Source organism: Patiria miniata, unplaced genomic scaffold, assembly GCF_015706575.1.
Source record: "Patiria miniata isolate m_02_andy unplaced genomic scaffold, ASM1570657v1 HiC_scaffold_7, whole genome shotgun sequence".
NCBI lineage: Eukaryota > Metazoa > Echinodermata > Asteroidea > Valvatida > Asterinidae > Patiria > Patiria miniata.
Genome location: NW_024037074.1, coordinates 38,460,903 through 38,484,004, shown reverse-complemented (window position 1 = coordinate 38,484,004; position 23,102 = coordinate 38,460,903). Strand labels below are relative to the sequence as shown.

The window sequence follows — 23,102 nt, the reverse complement described above, 5'->3', positions numbered from 1 at the left end:
CAGAAACAAAGTCCAACAGTGTGTGTGTACAATTTCCCATGTCGGTGTTGAAATTTGCCTGGATGGGTACGGTTCCTAGCAAATTATGCTAGGGAGTCAGGGTTAAAGAAGCAGAGACTGTGATCTTTTGACTATTTCCACTTTGACTTTCTGGTCAAGTTATATGTCAATAACATTTCTGGTTTAAAGCAGATTTTCCAAAACCGGCAGAATTTTAGTTGACTCTTCACGACTCAACCACATGCCAATCACGCATCATTAGCCAAGTCAAGTCAAGTCAAGAGCTATTTCAATGAAATACAACTCAGACCAGTACACAAATCAGAGACATCAAGAAGGAACACCTGAATGAGCCTGACCTGTTGTTGATGGCGTTGGCTATTTTCTCCAGCTCAGCCTGCAGGAGGGACAGTCTGCCTGTCGTCTTCCTGTGAGTTGACTTGGGTTTGGAGCTGAAATATTAAATATCGGAAGAAAGGTAAAATCGACTCATTGCAATGTGCCTTGTGGGGGTTAAAAACACCGTATCCAACATCACAGCAGTCAACAATTGTTTTGTTATATCATGAAAATAAGTCAAACAGATAAAGGTGTTAACTTAATATTCAAGACATAAATCACAGTAGTGTAACCTTGTGACTACTGTGAGCTTTCCTGCCAGACATGAGACCGAGAGGTTGCAGTTCTCTGTTGCGAGGTGCATGGGCCCTACACACGGACTTTTCACGCACGCACATGTAAATGTGTTAACACCGTCGATCGTAGACGTCCTATTGTCCCTCTTATGTTTGTGTTTTTAACTTTTTAGGAAAACTCCCATAGGTTTTGTACACGACCCCAATCGCAGACGTATGCTGGGAATCGTGGACGATATTGTTCTCTTTTCTTCTCTGGAATTTTTCGTCCACAGTTTGAATAGATGAACACATCCATACATTCTTGTTCCGTTACTGTGGGGAATTCACATGTGCTGTCCCATGGTATTATAGGGACCGAAGACACTGTGGGGACAGCAGAAAGTTCCCATAACTCGGTCCTAATTTCCCTAACAATAAAAAACTTCCCCATACATGCCATAACGCAGTGACGGCCCACCCAATGTATGCAGCGCAGTGTATATGAGATAATATATGCGACAAGGTGTATATGAGATAATGTATATGCAGCGCAGTGTTTATGAAGTAAACAGTCATGTTTATAGACATGACATGTAGCCGTTTTAGACCAATGAAATTACAATACCCAAGAAACAATACAAAAATGAACATTGTCCTGTCAGTTGATTCTTGCTACATACGTACAAGTTTGATATTTCTATCTACTTGCAGACTCAGTAATGGATTTGACTACAACATGTTTTGGATCCTGTGTATACCTTTCTTGTTCAGAGTGCGCTAGTGTCTTTCTGACAACACCAAGGTCTACCGCTGGATGGTTAGGGCTACGCGTCATCCACAGACCCAGGAGGGGCATGTCTGCTGAGCTATTATCCTGAAGAGAAGACAAGGTGATAACAGAGAGGTGTGTAAGACTGCATCCGCATTACATGGCTACAGCTGCAATAACACACAGGCTTGTGGGAAGTGGCTGTGGCTGCTCCCATAGCCGCGTGTGTAATTTCCAGCCATAGCCAAATGATTCTGACACATTATCGGGGCCAAATTTCTGGGCTCTGCTTACCGTTACCAACAAATCCCTGCTTACTTCAGCAGAAAATTCTGTGCTTACGGTAAGCCTTCTTTATGCGTTAGCAAGGAATTTTTGCTTCTGCGCAAGCGTATATTCCGTAACTAAGGAGTGTGCTAACTGGTTAGCACAGAATTTTTCTGCTAGCATGGTAAGCACAAAATTTGTAGTCATAAGCGCAGAATTCAGTGATTAGCAGAGCCAAGAAATTGGGCCCAGATAACTAACTCAGCAATTGCTGTTAGGCCTGCATTGTGCGATCAACAACATGAATCTGGGACCTTAGCAAAATTGCATAGTGCTGCTAAACAGTTAACAGTTGGCTCTACCTTCCCTAATCCTGCAAAAATCTTCCAAAACCTCAAGGTACATATTAGAAAATCTAGGAGGTTTTAAGGTTGAGATAACTCACAGTGCTCCCGGCCTGGTTGTTGACACACTGAACGATCTCGGAAATATCGCCTGCCTTACTGCGCCCATGGCGACCTGTAAACAGCAAAAAAGAGTGATTATCATTGCTTATTTCACATCAAAGCAATCAGAAACATACTATCTTGTAATCGTTCAATAACACAACCATCACTGTCACCATCAATACAATTTCAACTATGGTTGCCTACTCTGGGTTCCCAGCACTTTATTAAATTTTTTCCCCAAATTCCATGAGAAATATTACCACATTTAATGAGGCTGTTTGAGGAGGGGTTGCATCAGAAACCCCTTGATTTTCCCCCCCCCTCCCCCCCCCCCTCGGGTCCACTCCTGTAATGGCCACACAGATTCTGACATTTTGTTGATTGCAAAACAACCATGACAATTCTATTGTTTGACTGGCCCAGGCTTAGAAAAAAAGTGCAGGCGTGAGATGCAGTATTGAAGTTAGCATTTTTTGTGAAGACATTTCGAGCATGGGTAGGCAGGCCTTAGGGCTACAGTGTTTAAGTACACTTTTTTTACCCTGGCCGGTTTGGAATGTTATATTGTCCTTGCTTTCTGTCCCTCTATCTCCTCTCCCCTGTCAAACTGTCCACCCGCCCTTCCCTCCCCCTCGACCCATTCCTTCTCGCATCCTTCAGTCTTGTCTGGTCATACTTTTTCAATTTCCAATTTTGTTAACATTTTGATATATCTTTGCTTTGTCATTGTACTTTTGTTCATTTGTTGGCCGAATAAATAATAATAATAATAATAATAATAATAATAATGTTAAACTGAAATGAACTTGACACTCTGGGAGGCCATAAATAACAGTGAAATGATGCTGAATGGTATTTTGCCTTGATATCTAAGATTGAGGCAGTTAGCAGACCACTACTTTCACAACGTTCATCACAGACACCATGGTCAACACCTTCCCCACCTGGGTCATTCTTTAAATTTAGGGTCCAAAGTGTCGCATTTTTTCAGTCCCTGTTACCTTGGTACTTTGCCATCTAGTATCACTAAGAATGACTTTTAAGAAGATTTGTTGGGCAGGTAGTTTGCTATTCATAATCATTCTTGCAGGATGACTGCGTTAAGGAGTGCTTCTAGAATTATAACAGTATAGATGTCCGATGTAACAGGGACGGCAAAAAAAGTGGACCCTAAATTTACAGAAAGACCCGTATTCATCATAACCACTATTGTCGTAACCTTCACCATCACCATGTACATAACAATCACTATGATACTACTCTATCTGTATTTTTAACACCATCCTTACATGCACATTCTTTACCATCGACACCATCCTAACCATCGTATTGACCTATATTTCTTTGTCCTCCCCTGTAGTCTTAAGTGTAACGCCCAACTTTCTTACCGATTCGCCGCTGTAAATGGGCTGTGGGTGAGTTGCCATCCCATATTATCTCAGTCTCTGATTCGCTAAGAGAGTTGTTATGTCTATGCCGCCCTGCAATGGTGGTTAAAAAAAATAGGTCAAATAATCAGTTTCTGGTCTCATCAGCTGCTATTTTCAGCCAGGATATCAACTCACCATATTCAAAGAGTTAAAAGTAGAAATTAAAACTTCTATCAAGTGAACTTTTATATTTCTCCTCTGTGGTCTGATTGGACGTACATATCCTCCTTCATGCTACAAAGTGACAATTGTTTGGGTGTTCAAAACGTCATATCCCACATCACACCAGTCAACAATTGTTTTGTTATACATATGTCTTGGATTTTTTGGATTTTGATGTAACTAAAATCACGAAAACAAACAGCAGCAAACACAACTATCATGACACGACGTCAACTCACACACGTCGCGTGCTCCAAACAGCTGATAGTCTGCATCTTCAAGTTTGCTGCGTTTTACATGTGAAACGCGTACGTACGCAAATGCGTACGTACGCATACGCGTACGTACCGTACGCACAAAGTCATAGCACACTCCCTGTGGGATATCACGTACCACAGGGAGAGTCCTATGACTTTTTATAAACTAAGCACTTTCCAATGAAAATACCAGTGATGTAGTGCCTTGATGCTGGGCCTTGGCCTTAAGGCTGCCTTAAGGCTTGATTTTAGGGCCTTGGCCTTGGCCTCGAGGCTTGAGGGCAAAAGCCTTGGCCTTGGCCTTGAGGGTTCAGGGCCTTGCAATTTTGAGTCAAGGCTCTTCAAGGCCCATAGATTTTTGCATTTTCCGGATAAATCTGTTCGAAATTTTGCTGTTACCATTTTAATCGTATTACCATGGAGGAGGGAGAATTGTATGTCAATATAGAAGTAAATCATTACATTGTTTAGTTAAACCATATTGAAGACCTGAACTTATACTTTAATAGATACAGTGCAGTCATAAAACGGTGTAGGCCTATGCGAGCATGTTGATTGCAATTAAAGAAATGTTGTTCTTCGAAACGAGCAATTCGTGATGATAAGGGCGGATCCAGGGGAGCCAAAAGGGGCCATGCCCCCCCCCCCCAAAAAAACCATTTTTTTTTATGTGACGTCGTAATAAAGGCAGGCAATGAGTACACCACCATCTTTTCCTAAAAAAACATCGGTTAAAATGGTCAGAAATTGCCTCAAATCGCACCACTGAGCATCTCGAATCCAAAATTTTTTCGGGGCCCTTAAGCGGGCCCTGAAGCCCAAGCCGTAATTTTTTGACCCACTTTTTTGGGGGGACCAAAATTTCTCTGCCCCCCCCCCCAATTGTGTTCTGGATCCGCCCTTGCGTGATGATGTGTCACTCATGTGACTATAATTAGTTCTGTATCAGTGGTCATTTCATAAAACAGGGCCTTGGCCTTGGCCTTGGCCTTGGCCTTGAGGGTTAAGCCTTGGCCTTGGCCTCGAGGCTTGAGGGTCAAAGCCTTGGCCTTGGCCTTGAGGGTCAAAGCCTTGGCCTTGGCCTTGGCCTTGAGGGTCAAAGCCTTTGCTCCAACACTGGAAAATACAGTATTCAAGACAGAGGTATACCAATGATAGTTGTCACACCATAAAGTGACTTATCGTGTGTACAATATCCAAAGACGATCTGTCATTTCATGGTCCCACAAAATTATCATATTCGATAGTGATGTGTTAAAATATTTCAATTTGACTGTAAAATTAAGGTTATCATAACAGAAAGCTGCAGTGACATGCCAGCTATTATTGGACACATTATAAAATGGCAACAGTCATGGGATCAAATTAAATTCCTGCAACTTATCAAATTTCCAGAAAGTTACAGAATAGTGAGGTCTGCATGCATGGCTTACCAGACTGCATCTTGGATCGACACTCTGGGCTGATGTAGGCACTGGATACAGTGTGACTGTCTGTCCGAGGTTCGGCCTTGGGTTTCCTCAAGCTGTGCACCAATGAAAAGTTGTAATCAAGTCAAGCACAAGTCATCCATTATAAAGGGAAGGGGGTGAGAGAAACAATTGATAGGCATGTAACTTCACAGACGGTTTCAAGTCAACTCGGTCCCAAAACAACTTAGTCCGAGTCAACTTAGTCTGAGTCAACTCCGTCCGAGGTCAACTCGGTCCCAGGTCAATTCGGTCCCAAGTCAACTTGGTCCCAGGTCAACTGTGAAAGTTCAGAACAAAAATTCTCTAGCAAGGGACTAAGGGCGAAAATCAAATTAAGCCACGTTGGGGCCTCGCCACGTTAGGGGCCACATTAGGGTACATCAACAATACAAGAGACCTTAGGCCAAAAAAAAAAGTCTCCGGTTTCTGGTATGCGCGCGCGTCGCCGTAGCCATGCGCGTCGGCAAAATGAAAAAGTTTTTTTTTCAATGACAGATGATGTCTCAAAACCGCCAAACTCACTGGTTTGACTGGAATTCTGCTGCTGCACAATTTTAACGTGTTTTTAGATGGGGTTATGGTCGAGAATAAGCTTTATGTGGCCTCTCTGGACTCTCATACATTTGCACTAAGTTTAGTCGGGCACCATTTGCAGTCATCAGCCGACATTTGAAGCAAAAAAATCAGGTAAAAAAAAAAAAAAAAGCCGCGTCGCCGCACCACTTTTTGGGCAAGCTCCATACCAGAAACCGGAGACTTTTTTTTTTTGGCCTTAAACTTATCCGACCTTTATTTGCGTACATTTATTTTTTCCATAGGGACCGAGTTGACTTGAGATGAGTTGACTTGGGATTGAGTTGACCTGGGACCGAGTTGACCTAGGACCGAGTTGACTTGGGACTGAGTTGACCTCGGACCGAGGTGACCTTGGACCAAGTTGACCTTGGACCGAGTTAGTTTGGGACCAAGTTACCACACTGCCTCTAAGAGTAAACTTTCTACTAGTCATGCCATGAAGCAAGGACGAGCAATAAGTAAGTACCTGTAGGCCTAGATGCAGATGGCATGAAGCAAATTTTGAATTCACCATTTCTTACCGTGAGGAGATTTTCATTTTCTTGGCCAATCCTGGCTCTGCCCTGGTGAGGTTGATGTCATGTTTCTCTCGTCGCCTCTTACTCATCTCAAGAAGGCCAAAGAAAGGGAAGTGAAGAAACGAAGTAGCATTGATTAGGGCACCCTAGCTTGTTGAACTTCAAATCTGAATTAAAGAGAGAGAGAGAGAAAAAATGCAAACTCACTCAGAAGGCTGCCTGAAATAAACTACTAGTTTGTTATCAACCTCAAGTAATCTTTCTTTCCCTAGTTTTCACGATTTGCAACAGTATTTTGACAAAATATGACATTTTCCATCATTTTTTGCAACTCATCGTCATTTTACTCCATAGTTTCAATCTTAATTCAAAACCCTACCTTGTGATTTCATTGAATACAAATCCAGGAGGCTCTGTAAATGCCAGTAAATGTCATGAAAAATGTGTTTTTAGAGAACTTTTGGATGCACATATCAGCTCGGCAGCAGACGGTCTAGACAGCCATTTTTGGCAATGATAATTGAAGACTGCGGTGTGCATGACATCGACAACGCAATACCCAATGAAAGCGTATTACGTCATCATTAATATTTAATTTGTCATGGATACATGTATTTAGTTTATGAAATGTTCATTAGTCTTATTTCATATTATAAGATGGAATTTTGCGTCGGGGTGATATAAATCAAATTATAGGTTTTGCCCTTCACCGACGTTTAAACACTGTATACTCAGTGTGTTACCTCCCGAGTGAAAGTTGGAAAAATCACTCAGTTGGGACTCGAACCCACGACCTCCTGCTTTCTAGTGCAGATGTCTTACCACTCGACCACCGAGCTAACGGGATCGGTCGGCCGGTTCGAATCTGATGTACATAGCAGCGGGTACCGCATAAACTATTATAAGATGGAATGTTGCGTCGGGTGATATAAATCAAATTATAGGTTTTGCCCTTCACCGACATTTTTTTTTCTTCCAACTTTCACTCGGGAGGTAACACACTGAGTATACAGTGTTTAAATGTCGGTGAAGGGCAAAACCTATAATTTGAGTCTTATTTCAATCAATACAAGCGCTTTCGAGCAGTGTAGCGGTTAAGGCTTTTATAGTGGGTTTCAAAGAAGAGGGTCCGCAGGTCAAATCACCATGGATCTCCGTGAAGTAAGTAAGTAGTAACTGGTTAATATAGAGAAATGGAAGAAAGGACAGGGTGAGAGTTGATGAGGGAAAGTGGAATTATACAGAACGCAACTTTTTGGGGCTAGAATGTATTGAAAAAAAGTGACGTCTGGTACGAAATTCATTCCCACTCTGACTCTAGGCTAAGGTGAGCAAAACTAACGAGGGGCCCGTAACTACACAAGAACCAATGCCACCAATGCAATGACATTATGATAGCTCGACTGCAACTTGCAAGTGCAACACACTGACACAGACGTCATCGTCATGCATGACACTGACACTATGCAACTGCAACTTGCAAGTTTATGAAATTATGTTAATGTTGCTTAAATTAATCATGTCATACCACAGTCACTTTCCCAAAGAAATAACCCTATCTATGCATTATTATCATTGAATGTGCTGTCTTTATATTCTGTACTCTTAAGACACAGCTTTACAAATGAATCACGAGAAGATTAATTGTTATAATACCTCCAGAATTACGAAGCAAATTTTGAAGATCCGTCGAAGAACAACTTCAACATTCCAAAAATACCGCCTCGCAATAGCGCCCTCACGTGGTTAGAACTACATGATGGTGCTGAAAATGGCAACCCAGACGTCTCACGCGGTTTGATATATAACAATTCAAGACCACCCGACGATTGTAGTTCGGAACGAGAAACATGTTCAACGATTTCGCGGGTCTCCCGCCTGACTTATCTGTGGATCTCAACTAAGGAAATTCTGCACAAAACACTCTTCAAAAGACCGTAAGTTCGAATATTAGGCGTATTTTTTAAAAGTACTTTGAATTCTGAGTTACGTTTTCTTGGGGCGATATTTCGGTAGTTTCTAATCCTGTAAGAAATCTCATTTTCACAACTCGTCAGTTGGCCGTGGTTTGCCGGCGCCGCACCATTGGGTAAAAAAAGGTGGCAAGAGAAAATTTGCATATTGGTACCCGCGCTGATATGACGTCGTACGCAATGGCAATGCTGCACTGAAAAAAACAACCGGTTGAGTGTGTAATTTCTTGATACGGTAGGGACCAGCGGCCGCCATGTTGAACATCATGAACATTTCTGCCCAGTTTGGATAGACACATCTTGTGGGTAATTTCTTTTCTTGTATAAAGTTTCCCATTAGTCAGGCAGTGCCAGTGTAGTGACGTAAAAGTTTTGATAGCGAAAGACACCAACGTTGCAAGGCAGTCCTGCAGTAAACCAGACTCCGTCACAAAGCTTGGCGTCTGGACTCAACATAGTTTTTTTTTAATGTCCGTCTCCGACAGTTGGTCATCGAAATTTTTTGACATTAACAACATTAATAAACCAGTATTCCAAAAAAAAATATCAGAGTTAAGATGATTGCATGTCTGTTTGGCTGAGATGACCTTGCCGAGTGCAAATTTGACATTAACATTTATTAAATGTGCATGGTAGATTCTCAACTTCACATGTTTTTTTCTGCTTTGTGGCGCTTCAGGATTTTTTTAAAAGGGAAGAAACGTTTGAGAACCTTGGCATTTGTTACCCATTGACACAAGCGCATAGGCCTAGGTATGGACTTTCTACTTCGTTATAGGAAAATGAAGCAATGCCGTCAGCCGGCAATAGACTGATCCATCCTGGTCCAGGGTAGCCCCATAAATGTGGCCAATTTACTGGTTTACATCCGTAAATAAGGGCACACTTGGAACATGTACCTGAAAATGTAGAACTTTGTCAAATTTAGATTTTCACATTTAGACTATATTTGTAGTTAATTTAGCATTGCCTCTGTCATTTCTGTAGAGCTATAGAAAAGAAGTCTCTCATTTTTCAGACGTCTATTTTTCATGTAAGTTTGTGTTAGAGTGTGGATACGTAAACGTGTGCAAACGAACCTGGAAATTACACGAAAAATAGACTTCTGAGAAAAGGAGGGACTTTTCTTTTATCGCTTTAAAGCAGGTAAGTGTGCTTCTAACATGTAAATAAACCACAAACATTGTCTAAATATGAAAATCAAAACTTGACAAAGTTCTACATGTTCGGGTACGTGTTCCAAGTGTGGCCTTTATTTACGGAGGTAGTCCAGTATTAAATTGGCCACATTTATAGGGCTGGGTCCAGGGATGGTGGATGGAGGTATGATGCAAGTTCAAAAATGTGTATGAAATATGCAGTTCGTGTCGGGGTCATATTCTTGTCAATGAAATCCGTGCGCGCTTGTAACCATTTGTTAGCCTTTTAAAAACTGTTTTAACCCTTACCGAACTAAACCCATCAAAGTTCAACAGCAGGTTTTGTTTAAATCTGTTGGGATAGGTACAGTACCCCAAAACTGATGGTCTTTTACACTGGATTTGGCATACCTCCAGAAACTAAGTCCAACAGTGTGTGTACGATTACCCATGTGGGTGTTGGAATTTGCCAGGATGGGTACTGTTCCTAGTAAATTATGCTAGGGAGTTAGTGTTAAGGAGGGCAAACTTTCCTCTAATTCAAAGGTATTTGTAAGGCCTTTGCGTTGAAAAAAATAGTATTATCTTGACTTTTTAAAGAAATGTTTTTACATTGAAAGATGGTAAATGGGGAGTTAAGCAGTTAAGAAGAATGCAAAAATCATTTCTTGCAAAGCTCCCCTTGTCCTGAAAATCGTACATGAAAACCTTACAGTGATATCGCTAAACTGTAAAGCACAACGTGAATGTAACCATCGCATCATGTCGCTCAAATGCAAATTAGGCTGCAATAGTTGATTGCCTGCATCAAGGGCAATCCCCTGCAAATCAGGGGACTTGCTTGCAAAGCAGGCGACTTCGTGGGCGACAAGCAGCGAAGCTACCTCCCCAAATTTCCCTTTAATAGATTTAAAATGCTTTCAATATAAATGTGCTATGTCTGCATTGTCACCTTCTTGCATTGGGTAAAAAAAGTTCGAGAAAAAATTCTTGATGCGCGTCAAATGATTTGAACCACTCTTCGCCTTCGCTGTTCTAAAATTGGTATGGCAGTGCATTCAGCTAAAGTTTGTACGATTCTGTACATCAAACAGCGGTAGACATCTCGGAACTGGGCGGCTTCACTCAAAATGCAAGAGGGCGACATTGTCAGAGGTGAGTTGAGTTCATAAGGTCACTGAGTAAATTGTTCTATTTGTTTAGCTCTATAGTGATGAGATTTGGTTTACTGTAGCATAGACTAGAGGCTGTTGCAACAGTTAAGTGTGTGAAACAATAGTCATTTCACTATACATACTGTTAATTGCAGAGCATACCATCGGAAACCTTGAGTTTTGGTTGGTTCTTTTCTGAACAATCTCACATAAGAGATTTCTCGTCACACAGTGCAAACACAAATTTACTCATATTACTCCTGGAACAATGTACATTATGTAGCTTTTTGTTCATTTGATTGCTTTTTGAATTCTGAATTCCACAAAAAATAAGGGTATCAGGAATCCCAACGTTAGGATGAGGGGGGAAATCTGTATCAAAAACATGCCACTGTTTTGGATTAAGTGGGTTCATGATGGTTCCTGGATGCAGAGCAGTCTTGGCTGCCAAGGTGCGTGGAAGGGAAAGCTTTTGTTCCCAATACCACAAACTGTTTGTGTAGAACAAACTGTTCGCGTGAAAAGAAAGCAAGCAGCATTAGATGATCGAAAGTTGAATTGAAGATAAAAACAACATCTTCTGAAGATATAAAAATGAATGCATCTTAGCACTGAAGTTCCCTTGGAATAGACTTGTACAGGATGAATGATCTCAGAAGAATGGCAAGGATATCAAAGATGGCTTACCTTATTTCTTTTTTCCAATCCAGAGAAACGTGAAATGTGACTGAAACAGCTAGAAGGATCAAGCCACAGGATGGTCTGATGTGACACTTTTTTTCTAAATGAGCTGCATCTTGGGATTGGAAGAGCATACCTTCTCCATTGTGATGGCAAATCAATGAGGTAGACAGTAACTCATTCACAATGTCCTCTCCGGAAGTCAACATGAACGTTGGGAACGGAGAAGCGTCTGCCTCAGGGAAAGACTCAAAGGCAGACAGTGTCCAAGGCTCGAAAGAAATCGTGACCAAAGAGGCAAAGCCAACAAGAATATCACCTAGAAAGAGCTATAACGAAACCAGGAAGGAGATTGCGACGTCCAGCGAATCGGAATCCAGCGACTCGGAAGAGTCCGAGTCGGGCTCGGATGACGACCGGGTGTACTGCAAGTGCGGTGCCCCAAACACGGACGACATGATCGGATGCGATGGAAAGAAGTGCAAGTATGAGTGGTTTCACTTTAAGTGCGTGGGCCTCAGCAAAAAGAAGGTGCCGCGGGGAAAGTGGTTCTGCGAGGCCTGCCGCCCGATTAAAAATGGTAAGTTGGCAGAATCTTGAAGCCTAATATTCAAGTGTCTAAGATATTGACCTAAGGCAGGTAGAATCAACCTTCAACTGATGCAATAGCAAATGCTCCAAGGACAGTTGGTATCTAGTTTAAAATTCTTGTGTTCTGTGTTGCAGTTGCAGGGCTTGACGGAGATTGGAAATCTAAACTTCAGCAAGTTTGCTCGGAGATCTTGGCCAAGAAGATGACCATCCAGTCCGCCTCCCAGGCCTATGGCTTCTCCATGGAAGCCATCTCCAAGCAGCTCAACGTCAAACCCATCTTGACTACGAACGAAGAGCAGAGGCTGGTGGAGATGGCCATCAACATGTGCAAACAAGGCCATTGGCCGATGGTCAGGGAGAGTGTCGTCAACAGCGTCAAGGTCCTCCTGGACGTGGAGGAGAAGATGGGCATCAAGCGGCTGCATCCTTTCAAGAACAACCTGCCACGGGAGGACTGGTGGGAGGCCTTCTGCAGACGCCATCCTAAGATAGAGGAGCTGAAGAAGCAGCACGAGTCCTCAAAGCTACCAAAGGGACAGAGCAAGATGAAAGTGCGCCTGTCGGTCCAAGACACCATCTCGAAGTTATGCCGGGTTGTCCCGCAGGATTCCAAAAAACCGAAACACACAGCTCTTCAGATAACCTGGAAACACCAGAACAACAATCTGAAGAAGACCCATCAGAGTTCAGATCTTAGCCCCAAGAAACGCCCTCGGGGGGTGGAGCCTAACGCCCTTGAGTGTCTGGAAGCTATCATCGTCAAGAAACAGAAACACTTGTTTGAGAAGCGGTTCAAGAGTGGTGATGAGAGTGATTCTGATGTGGTGTACTCTGCCTGGAGAGCTCTTAAATGCCTATGTGATGGTTCTCAGAAAAAGGAACAAGGTAAGACAACAAATGATTTCCTTATATTGTTGCTATCATATTGGCGTCGAGCCGTCACAAGTCATCACAAGTCATCCAGTCCCGAGTCCAGAATCTGGGCTCCCAGAAACTGGCTCCAGTTTCTGGGAGCCAAGTTTCTGTGGATTTGGCAAGTGGTTGTTTATTTATTACACTCTTTTGGAAAGAGGTTCTTTGTTTGGTTTTAGATTTAAGAGAGTGCCACAAAAATTTTACAAATAATATGACTACCTCATTTATCATAAAAGGTTCATTTCCTTTAACCCTGCCCCTGCTGTCTTTACTAAGTACTGGACCAAGTCTGCCAAACTTCATCAATCACACTGCTTTCAATGAGGCTTTGCGTTAGGCCTCCAGGCCCAAGTCCATCATATTCCATCAATATTTAGTCAAACCAGGGCTGCAGGACCAAGTCCCCCAAAATCCACCAAAATGGGGGGATGGAGTAGGGGAGGTTAGGGTTAAGAGTCAATCGTATTAGATTCCTGCTCCAATTTACAAAATCCAACACAATTCTGCAAACAATTGGACATTGTTTTAGACATTGGTCACGGTATGAAAGAAACAATCATGGCCATGTATTTTCTATTAAAGTTTCTTTGTTGTCTTTCCTGTTTCCAGATGGTCCAAAACGCCCGCATGTACCAACCACTGAAGGCGACATCCCACCCTGGTCCCCATGTCCCAACGGTCCCTTCTACGTCCCGGACGAATCCTGCAAGACGTCTTTGTCCCTGCTCGTCGGCAACCTAGGCAGGAAGCGCAGGAAGCGGGCACTGCTGCGCATCACCTCGATGAAGGCCAAGCGACGACGCGTCTACCTGGAGCCCTGGAGGTACCGGCTGGGTAAACACAGGAGAAGGGTCCTGAAACCCTGGAAGTTTGAGGTCAAGAAGCGGAACCGAAGGAAGTGCTTTGTCACGCGGCGATTTGAGAACTATCAGTGAGAGTGGACTGGTGACTCTTTGCGTCAGCTATTCGTGGGTTCTGAGTCCCACCCAAGAAAACTTGTGAAATTTGCTAACAAGCTTTTCTTTGACAGCACTGCATAAACAGTGCTCATAACGTATGTCACTGAAGGGCAGAATCCTTCAAAATGAAAAAGTTAAATCCCCGGACACAAGAAAATTCACTCTTTCAGATATGACGTATTGTATTATATCATGAAAATACGAGTTTACTACCACGACCATTTGTGGTCTTTAACGTGAAATTCAACTTCTTACATTGCCCAGGATTTTAGTTTGTGTAAAAAAAGTTGGTCTGGTTGACACGTCACTGTGATCCTCAATCTCATGCATTGAAGGAATTGGTAGAGAACATGAAATGTTGCTAAGTAAAGGAACACATTTTCAGATCCAATCTGAATAACCCATTATTATGTTCCTTTATGGGTTCTTCTTAAAAAGATATTTACTTATTTGTGGATTAGATTATTCAATATTTAATTTAATGTGAATGCTTTTAATCCAATGGGTTAAAAATATCATGGACGTATACATGTTTGTGTGTGAGGGCTGTGCACTTTTGGATAATTTTAGTATTTGAATATGCAAACTTTGATTTGAATGAATGTACTCCATACACGCTAATGAAGTTGTTTGAATATTTATTGGATAATCAAATATTTGAATGTCACCGCTATACTACAAAGCAGAAAAGGTGTACGTTTTTTTGTGTTCATGCAAATTGGGCTGTTTCGCTGGCAATCCCCCGCTTTTTTTGATATACATATAATCTGCAAATGCACATACTTAACATGGCAGTGAAATGATGATTTTGGTTTTCTTGTCATTTTGGAAAGCATGATGAAGGCCAGTAGAGTCGGCAAGAAGTTAAAAGAAAAAAATGTTAAATACTCGACTTGTGTGAGTCTGTCATGTCATCAAAATGATATATTTTCTTTATGAACTGAACAGTGACATTTCATGAATTATTTGTGACATTCAGATAAACGTTGGTTGCACAATGAAGAATGTAATGGTTTTTTATTTTCATCATGAAGTGTTGAATACTGTTTCCTCTTTTGTTCACATTACGCCAAACATCAGTTTGTGATGTGACGCCTATACACTTCATACAATTGCGGTGCATTTCATGGATTTACCACAAGAACATCCTTCCAGTTATTATATGCATTTGTAAAGTGAAAAGAAAGATAGTAGGTAGAATAAATTTTATTAAATCGGTTGCATGTTCATTCATAGAAGATTTATTTAAAAGTGAGGCCTGAGAAATGCATAAAATTGCAGTGTGTAAGAAAGCAGTGAAGTTATGTCATTTCTTATGTGTCTGAGTTGGACTACAGTACAAGCATCCTAAATACTACCACCGCCCTTTGCAAAAAGCCTGTTCAGTGAATAGTTTACTTTATATCGTAATTGAGGGGGGAGGGGAGTGTCCAAAATTTCTGAAAACTCTTCAGCAATTCCCAACAAATTCTGATCCAGAACACAATTTTTTGGGGGCCAAAAAAAAATGTGGTCCCCAAAAAAGTGGGTAAAAAAAATTATGGTGTGGGGTTCTTTTTTTATTTTTATTGGATTCTAAATGATCTGTGGTGCGATCTGAGGCAATTTCTGATTTCTGACCACTTTGACCAATTTTTTTGGGGGGAGGAAAAGATGGTGGTGTATGCAGTGCCTGCCTTTATAACGATGTCACTAAAAAAAATATAAAAATTGGTGTGTGTTTTTTTTGCCCCTGTTGGGCCCCCCTGGATCCGCCCTTGTTTCTGATGTGTTACCCTATCCAAAAATTGAATGTGGCCCAATAAAAAAAATCCCTAAATTACGTCTGAAGTGCTAACAAAAGCAACATCAAAATATTCAGCAAACCTTTTGTTTACCACGAGTGGGAAAAAGGTGTCACAATTTTCTGAAAACTTTTCTATGAACAATTCCCCACAGATTCTAGCCTGTGTTACCCTATCCAAAAAATGAAATAGCACGAGAAAAATGCAAGATCGTTTTTTTCAGTGCTCGCAAAAAAACTTTTTAAAATAAATAAATTGATGAACATCTTTTTAATCTTTTTACTTTAAGTGGCTTTAAGCCTTGCAGGGGGATCTCCATTAAAAAAACAAATGGAAATAATATTCAGGTTGCTTTTTATGCAATTTTATCACTGAAGCTCAAATCAAGTACGATGCATTAAACTAATGTGGAAGTTTCAGCTCGGTGGCTGCTATACGTTTTGAAGAAAAAAAGAGAGAAAATATAGGCACTATTTTGGGGATCTTGTAACTGGATTCTGTTGATGAAACACGTAAGAAAGCGTGCCCATTGGCATGTGTTTTTATAACCCCCTTCAATGATAGGTTTTTTTTACCAACAATACCATTTCAGGTGAAGTAATGTCTTAAGAGTTTTGGTATCAGCCCTATCTTCATTTTGAGCTAGGTTTGACTCGTTGAATCAGTATGTCCGATTTCGGGGAATTGCCAATGTTCCTACGTGTCTTTAAACCTCTCCGTTCCCAATTTTCCCCATTAGACAAGCCATCCACTGAAGCGTTTGACTCCAGACACTGCCTGTGTCGCCCAACTACAATGCTGAGGTAACCAGCGAGATACAGACCCCTCAAGGTGACGCAACAGCTGGACCATTCAAGATGCCTGGAAAGAGACGGCACAAGGAGGTGATAGAGTCCTCCGAATCGGATGAGGATGACTCTTACGAGTCCAGCATGGAGAGTGACCAGTCAGCGTCTGAACCGGAGCAGGTTTTCTGCAAATGCAGAGAGCCCAACACAGAACATATGATTGGCTGCGATGGTCTGGGGTGCCTGTATGAGTGGCTTCATTATGATTGTGCCGGCGTCGACCCCAAGAACATACCCAAAGGGAAGTGGCTGTGTCGAGATTGCTACAAAAAACAAACAGGTGAGTGAGTTTGAACCAATGGCAAATTGGAAATTAAAATGCAAAGCTCAAAATGCTCTCAAAGGCTTGAAAGAATTAAGGTGCCACCCAAAACAGATAAGGGCTTTCCCAAATAGGCTGAATGTTCAACTATTGGATCATCATCGTAATATTCGAATGGCTTTTGCTGGATCGAATATTCATATGGTTTTCATACAATCAGAGTTTCCCAAGACAAGATTGTCTGTCTTGGTATTCATTATTTGTGGAGCATGGTAGATTGTTTTCATGAAGTCGGTTTGTGGTTCCCATCCGTGACCAAGCTCAGGAAAAAGATCATTGTAGTTAGTGAACTGAGTGAATTAATTGTGCATTTATGGAATTGTTTTGCAGAGGAGATACCCCAGATTCCATCCGGTCAGTTTGTGTGGCCGGCTGCAAACCTTGACAAGGAAACTAACTCTGGAAAGGGTAAATATTGAAATAGTATCAACATTTGCTTGTAACTTTGCTTTTTTTTAACCCTCCTATGCAAATATACAGTCCGTGCAAAGTTGTCCTTTCAGTCAAAATCAGTCAAGTGACTGTTTTTAACTGTTAAGAGCTCCCAGCCTACATAAAACAGGATTGACTGGCTGTGACTGTTTTTGTAACTTGATGCAGCTATGATTTGACTGTAGGTGATTGATAAACAAGCTGTGTTTACCACTTGGCTGTTTTTGTCCATTGACTGAATTTGACTAGTCAGAGTGCTTGCTTGAAACATGATCTGAATGTTGATGACTAGCCTGTATAAAAGCCATGGCAGGGAAGCAGATTGATTTTTTGACTATCTGTGACTGTTCAGACAGCTGGAGGGTAAATACCTTTCCCAACTTGTAAATCGTACTGAATATTACATAGGAGTTTAATGAAGGGCCAAGATTAATTGTCTCTCTGGCTCTCTTTTTATGCAGCAGCCGACTCAATCATGGAGAGCTCTCTCAACAAAGCGGAGGCTCAGCATGTGAGTAATCTGAGGCAAGCATGCGACGCAGTCATATTCAGAGGGAAGAGCGTAAGTGACACTGCCCAGCAGTACAGAGTCGGCCGCTACGTCCTGAGCGATTACGTCAACGACCAGCTCAAGCGCAATCTGACCAAGGCCTGCGAGGGCGTCTTGGACAAGACGTACTCCCTGCAGCGGGCCTCCGTGGTCTTTGGTGTCATCCCGGCCATTTTGGAGGAGAGAGTCAAAGCGGTGGAGAGCAAGCAGTTCACACCGGATTGTCGCCGAGTAAATCAGTCTCTGACAAGCACCTCCTATGAAGAGAACCTACAGCAGGCCTGCGAAGCCGTTTCCTCAGACGAGTTGACAATCGATGAGGCGAGCAAGGCCTTTCAAGTCCCTCTGGAGGGACTCAAGAGCAAGCTTAAGTCGGTCCAGTGGGTCTTTACCACTAAGGAAGAGGACGATCTAGTCAAACTGTGCATCAAACTAACAGTGCTTGGAAAATCGTCCGATGTCAAAACCATCGTCATGTCCAAGATCAAGCAGCTCTTAGATGAAGAGGAGTCGCTAGGAATTAAGAGACTGAACTCCTTCCCAAATAACATGCCTGATGACATTTGGTGGGACGCCTTCCGCAAACGGCACCCAGAGTTCAGAGCGATGGATTCTGCTGAGTCAACCGAATCTAAAGAAGGTGTTTCGAGCCAGAGTAGCTCAGTTGCAACGCCTCAGAGTAACTCAGTCCCTTCCAATGTTGTCCAGAACCAGTTTTGGACTCCACCGACTGATATCAGCTCAGAACCATCAAATGTTAGGCACGTAGTGCCCACATCCCAGAGTAACATGGTAACATCTGGTGGCATTCTGAAACCATTGCCCCCTCAGTCAATCATTCAAAAGTCTGTTTGGAATAATAATCAGCTTGAACTGAGACCAAAACCGCCCACTACAGGTCAAATGTTTTACATTAACAACAAGCGATATTTTCTGGTCGAGCAAAGTCCCCTTCCTGACAAGCAGGCTACTCCAGTCCCTGAGGCTGGTTCAGAAGAAGTCAGTACACCTATGCCAACTGTCTTTAATCAACCTGAGGGTCAAGTTGATGTGAGTCAGTCCCTTGAAGCCCAGAAACAAAACAGTCACCACAATGGCAGCACAGAAAATGTGCTCCCTACAGCAGCTGACGACGATTGCAATCAACAAAACTTGGAGAGTGGTGCGGTGGAGATCAAAGATCCCGATGTGGTTCTTGCTGCCGACAAAGTCACACAGGAAGATACCGAAGTAGCTGACATACTAAACAGTGCGCAGGAAAACACTGAGATTTCTGAATTTCCAGGCAGTGAGACAGAGCATTCAAACTCAGTTGATGGTACACAAGAAGTCATCCTGCCCAGTTTGGACGTTGGAAGTAATGAAGTTGTACAAACTGACGCGGCTGTTTCAGATAAAGCTTCACCTGCATCAACATTTGGCGATCATGAATTTCCACAGATAAGTGTCGTATTTACTGGTAATGAAAAAGGAAATGAGATTTCTGTGCCCAGTGTGGTCAGTGGATCTGATGGAGCAGACCATATTAATCACGTTGTTGCAAACGAAGTTGTGGCAACAAGTTTGGTGTCTTCTTACAGTGCCGCTCCTTCCGTTGGGGATGCTGCTACTAGTGAAGCCTTGCAACCACAGATCAGCAAAGCAAATGAACAAACCTGTGTAGCTGTTGGTGTCAGTGATGCGCTTCAATCCAACCAACAAACTGGTCCGAATGGGACTACTACTGGAGCCGAGATTGCTCAACCTAACCCAGTGGTTGCAAGCATGGCCACCCCTCAGCCAAACCTCAAGTTTCTCGCCAACCAATTTGCACCATATAACGTGAGGGTTGTAGCCAACCAGGTTGTGCAAGCACAGCCTTCTTTCATTGTACAGCCCACTCCCATCATTGTAGCCAATCAAGTGGCACAGCCCAGTCAGGTCATACTCAACAAGAACTTCATCCAGCCCAACCTGGCGGCCAACAGTAATCAGGTCCTGGCGCAGAATTATGTTGTTGTCCCAAACAGAATAGTCCAGTCGAAATCGGCCCAAGGATTGCCGCTCGGAGCCGTCAAGATAAATCCAGTTGGAAGCATGCCGCCAGACAGCGCCAAAGTCGGTATTCCCAATAAAGAGCTGCAAACGTTCCTGGGTGCGACGAGAGGCAATGATGGGACGCCGTTGGTGATGCCGATGTCCGGTACTCGCCCAACTGAGAAGCCTTTGCCACAGCCTCAAGTGAGAGTCTTCGTGGCCAAACACAAAGTTGATAAGTCCCTGCCTGATGCCTTGACCTGTCTTGAAAAAAATCTGACGGACAAACAGAAGGAAGCCTTTGCGTTCCGTCTTCAGATAGGTGATGATCGTCAGGACGATGCTGTCTACAATGCTTGGAGAGCACTCAAGAGGCTGTATCATCACAAGAACATCTACTCCATGTACGATAAGAAGTCTCCAAATGTAAACAAGATACCTTTCTCTTATGGTAAGTTCCAGACTAAAAACAAATTTAAGATCCTCAGGATCAAAACCTAACCATTAGGAAGCCATTTGCTACTTTATACATGTACTTCTCAAGGCTGGTTCCAAGGGCCCAATTCAAGGAGCTGCTACTAACCGTTTTCTTCTGAAAACAATATTTCTTGTGACTTTAAATTTTCAGTGCTTAGGAGCGTCACAAAATTGGCCCCATATGGGTCGTCCATGGCGGCAATTTAAGTAACACTTTCATGGCTCAGACCCTCAAGTTTGCTGTTTACTTTGTTTGTTTGGGAATTTTTTTGGGGGGGGGGAGGATTCATTTGTTTAATATATCTTCAAGTTTATAATAGTCAGGTGGCTTAGACCCAATTTTTGACAAGATCATGACCGACTAGTCCAAAGCACCAAACTTGGCAGATATATTGTTATAGCCTTAGAGAAGATATTTAGAATGGGCGACACCTGAAATTCTTCTGGGAAGGGGGCCTTATTTGCATAAATCATTAATCCCTACCGTATTATATGTTTATTCCCATATTTGAGTACTTTTTTTTTTTTTTTGAAAAGTATATTTTGGTGATTCCACTTACACATCCTTTCTAAGGCATTTAAGACTGACTGGAAAATTATGAGGACATAGTAACGATCCAAAATGGCTACTATTATACTCTAAATTTGCGCGCATTAACCTTGTCTCCAGATATCATCAAGTAGTCTTGCCAAACCTTAGTATTGATGAGCTTCACAGTCACCAAGTTGCTTACTGGCACAGTTACTCGATTAAAACTTCGTGGAAATTCATGTGGACAATGATACCATTGTGATATTTAGCCCAATTTACGGACACCTCATTTTCCCCCCTTTTTGTTTTTGTGGGCTAAATATCAAGATGATATAATTTTTCACATGCTTTCCCATTTATTTTTGTTAGGGTAACTGTGTCATTAGGTAACTTTGTGAATTTGAAGCTCACTATTTCTGAGGTTTGGCAAGACTACTTGATGATATCTGAGGGAAAAGGAAATGCGCGCAACTTGAGGGTATAATGGTAGCCATTTTGGATCTTTATTATATCCTCATAATCTTCAAGTCTCCGATATTCTTTAGAAAATGTTATTTAAGTAAAGGATATGTAAGTAAAATCCCCAAAATATACTTTTCAAAAAATTAAAAAATGAACATCTACCCAAATATGGGAATAAATATATTACACAACGGGGATTAACGCTTTATGCAAATTAGGCACTCTTCCCAAAAGAATTTCAGGTGTCACCCCTTCTAAATATCTTCTCTGGGGCTATAAGAATCTATCTGCCAAGTTTGGTGCTTTGGACCAGTCGGTCACGATTCCAACCGTATGCCACCTGACTATAAACAATTTTATTGGACAAAAGAACCTCACAGAGAAACATTGCTTTTTCCTGATTACTTGTCAGATGTGCCAGTGGCCACAAAACTTCTCAAAACCCCCCTCATGGATCCAGTGAGCTATGATGACCACATCCCAAAGGAGGACGATGAGCAGGGCCGGGCAGGTAACAGGCCCAGCTCCAAAGTCTTAGTAGAGCTGCGCCGCGGCCGCAAGAGGAGGCGCATCACGGCGGTGTTGGAGAGGAGGAAGGGTGAGAGGAGGAACGGACAAGACGCCAGGAGGTTCTTAGAGCCTTGGAGGCACCGGATGAAGATGCCCGGTAAACGTAAGTGCTACATCGCTAGATATGCCGAGGAGAGTTTTCCTGAAGAGGATGAGGAGGAGGAGGAGGACAAGAATGAGGATGGTGATGAGGATGAGGATGAGGCTGAGGCTGAGGACGAGGATGAGGACGGGGATGAGGATGGGGATGAGGATGAAGACGAGGACGAGGATGAGGACGAGGATGAGGACGAGGATGAGGACGAGGATGAGGACGAGTCAGAGGACGAGTCAGAGGCAGAGATCTCGAAATGGACGTTGACGACTCCACACTCTGATAAATATTTCAGCTAAAGAATCTTCGGTCGTAGCTTTTGAAACTGAACCAGGAAACAGTTCATGTAGCCTCACCCAATGATGTTTTGGCCAGTCACAGCCGTGACTGCTCAAGTAAATATCTGACAAATAATCCAACACGCATGCACTCGTGTATAAATATGAGTGCGGCTGGAGCATGCAGTGTGGCATTTGAGACACAGTTGTTGCCGCCAACGTTTGCTGTGTGGGCGGGGCTTACTAGCTTGGGTGATTAATGCAGAGATCTTTCTGAAAATTTCTCTCACTGTCGGCATTATAGCTTTACAGGGTACATCAACTTTACAAGAAGATAAAGTGCCCGCTGTGCTTATCAATAGATCTTTGTCCATTTTTTTTTACTTGGGATCACAGTCTTGTGTTTTCTGCTGGTATGATGTCAGAAATTTCTGTGGATTCAAAATTTCAAATGAATCAACAGGAATGTTCACAGGAGGTCAACTATGAGATGGTTGAAGTTTTGTTCACGCAAACTGGAATGCTCAATCCTGATTGGTTGATCCATGGCAACAAACAGTGTAGTATTATACCACAGTCCACACCACACCCCACGTATCGCGCTATTCTAAGATAAGCACACTAGGTACGTTTAATAGGATTACCCCTGAACAGGTTGTGTACAGCATGGACATTGCATCTTTACCGTTTGTCATGTTTGCTTGAAGTTAAATTTGTAATACCACTCATGCTTGTGAAAAACTGAAAATGTAGTGCGTCAGTGTTACATATGCCTGGGCCCAATTTCATAGAGCTGCTTAAGCAG

At 42.5% G+C, this 23,102-nt stretch overlaps 3 protein-coding genes across 6 annotated transcripts in view; 2 read left to right on the top strand and 1 right to left on the bottom strand.

Moving 5' to 3' along the window:
- LOC119744549 (flocculation protein FLO11-like) overlaps nt 1-8,595 on the bottom strand; it is a 13,615-nt gene extending 5,020 nt beyond the window's left edge. The window contains exons 1-7 of one of the 2 annotated variants that reach the window (XM_038220523.1): nt 8,508-8,595; nt 6,521-6,684; nt 5,385-5,476; nt 3,491-3,583; nt 2,099-2,172; nt 1,376-1,491; nt 360-452 (exon numbers count right to left, since the gene is read on the bottom strand). In XM_038220523.1, the coding sequence (XP_038076451.1) occupies nt 360-452; nt 1,376-1,491; nt 2,099-2,172; nt 3,491-3,583; nt 5,385-5,476; nt 6,521-6,606 (554 nt within the window). In that variant the 5' untranslated portion in view covers nt 6,607-6,684; nt 8,508-8,595. Of the gene's footprint in view, nt 1-359; nt 453-1,375; nt 1,492-2,098; nt 2,173-3,490; nt 3,584-5,384; nt 5,477-6,520; nt 6,685-8,173; nt 8,265-8,507 lie in introns of those variants that run through there. The other variant, XM_038220522.1, reaches the window with a different exon arrangement.
- On the top strand, nt 8,335-23,102 carry LOC119744551. 2 transcript variants are annotated; one of them, XM_038220525.1, is made up of 5 exons: nt 8,335-8,454; nt 16,456-16,844; nt 17,217-17,294; nt 17,783-20,335; nt 21,768-23,102. In XM_038220525.1, the coding sequence occupies exons 2-5, from the start codon at nt 16,574-16,576 to the stop codon at nt 22,316-22,318; spliced, it is 3,453 nt and encodes a 1,150-aa protein (XP_038076453.1). In that variant the 5' UTR covers nt 8,335-8,454; nt 16,456-16,573; the 3' UTR covers nt 22,319-23,102. The 2 variants fall into 2 exon arrangements, with proteins under 2 accessions (XP_038076453.1, XP_038076452.1); XM_038220524.1 differs by having other exon boundaries at nt 8,336-8,454; nt 17,780-20,335.
- LOC119744552 lies at nt 8,692-15,224 on the top strand. 2 transcript variants are annotated; one of them, XM_038220528.1, is made up of 4 exons: nt 8,692-8,792; nt 11,496-12,044; nt 12,191-12,943; nt 13,583-15,224. In XM_038220528.1, the coding sequence occupies exons 2-4, from the start codon at nt 11,651-11,653 to the stop codon at nt 13,906-13,908; spliced, it is 1,473 nt and encodes a 490-aa protein (XP_038076456.1). In that variant the 5' UTR covers nt 8,692-8,792; nt 11,496-11,650; the 3' UTR covers nt 13,909-15,224. The 2 variants fall into 2 exon arrangements, with proteins under 2 accessions (XP_038076456.1, XP_038076454.1); XM_038220526.1 differs by having other exon boundaries at nt 8,724-8,796.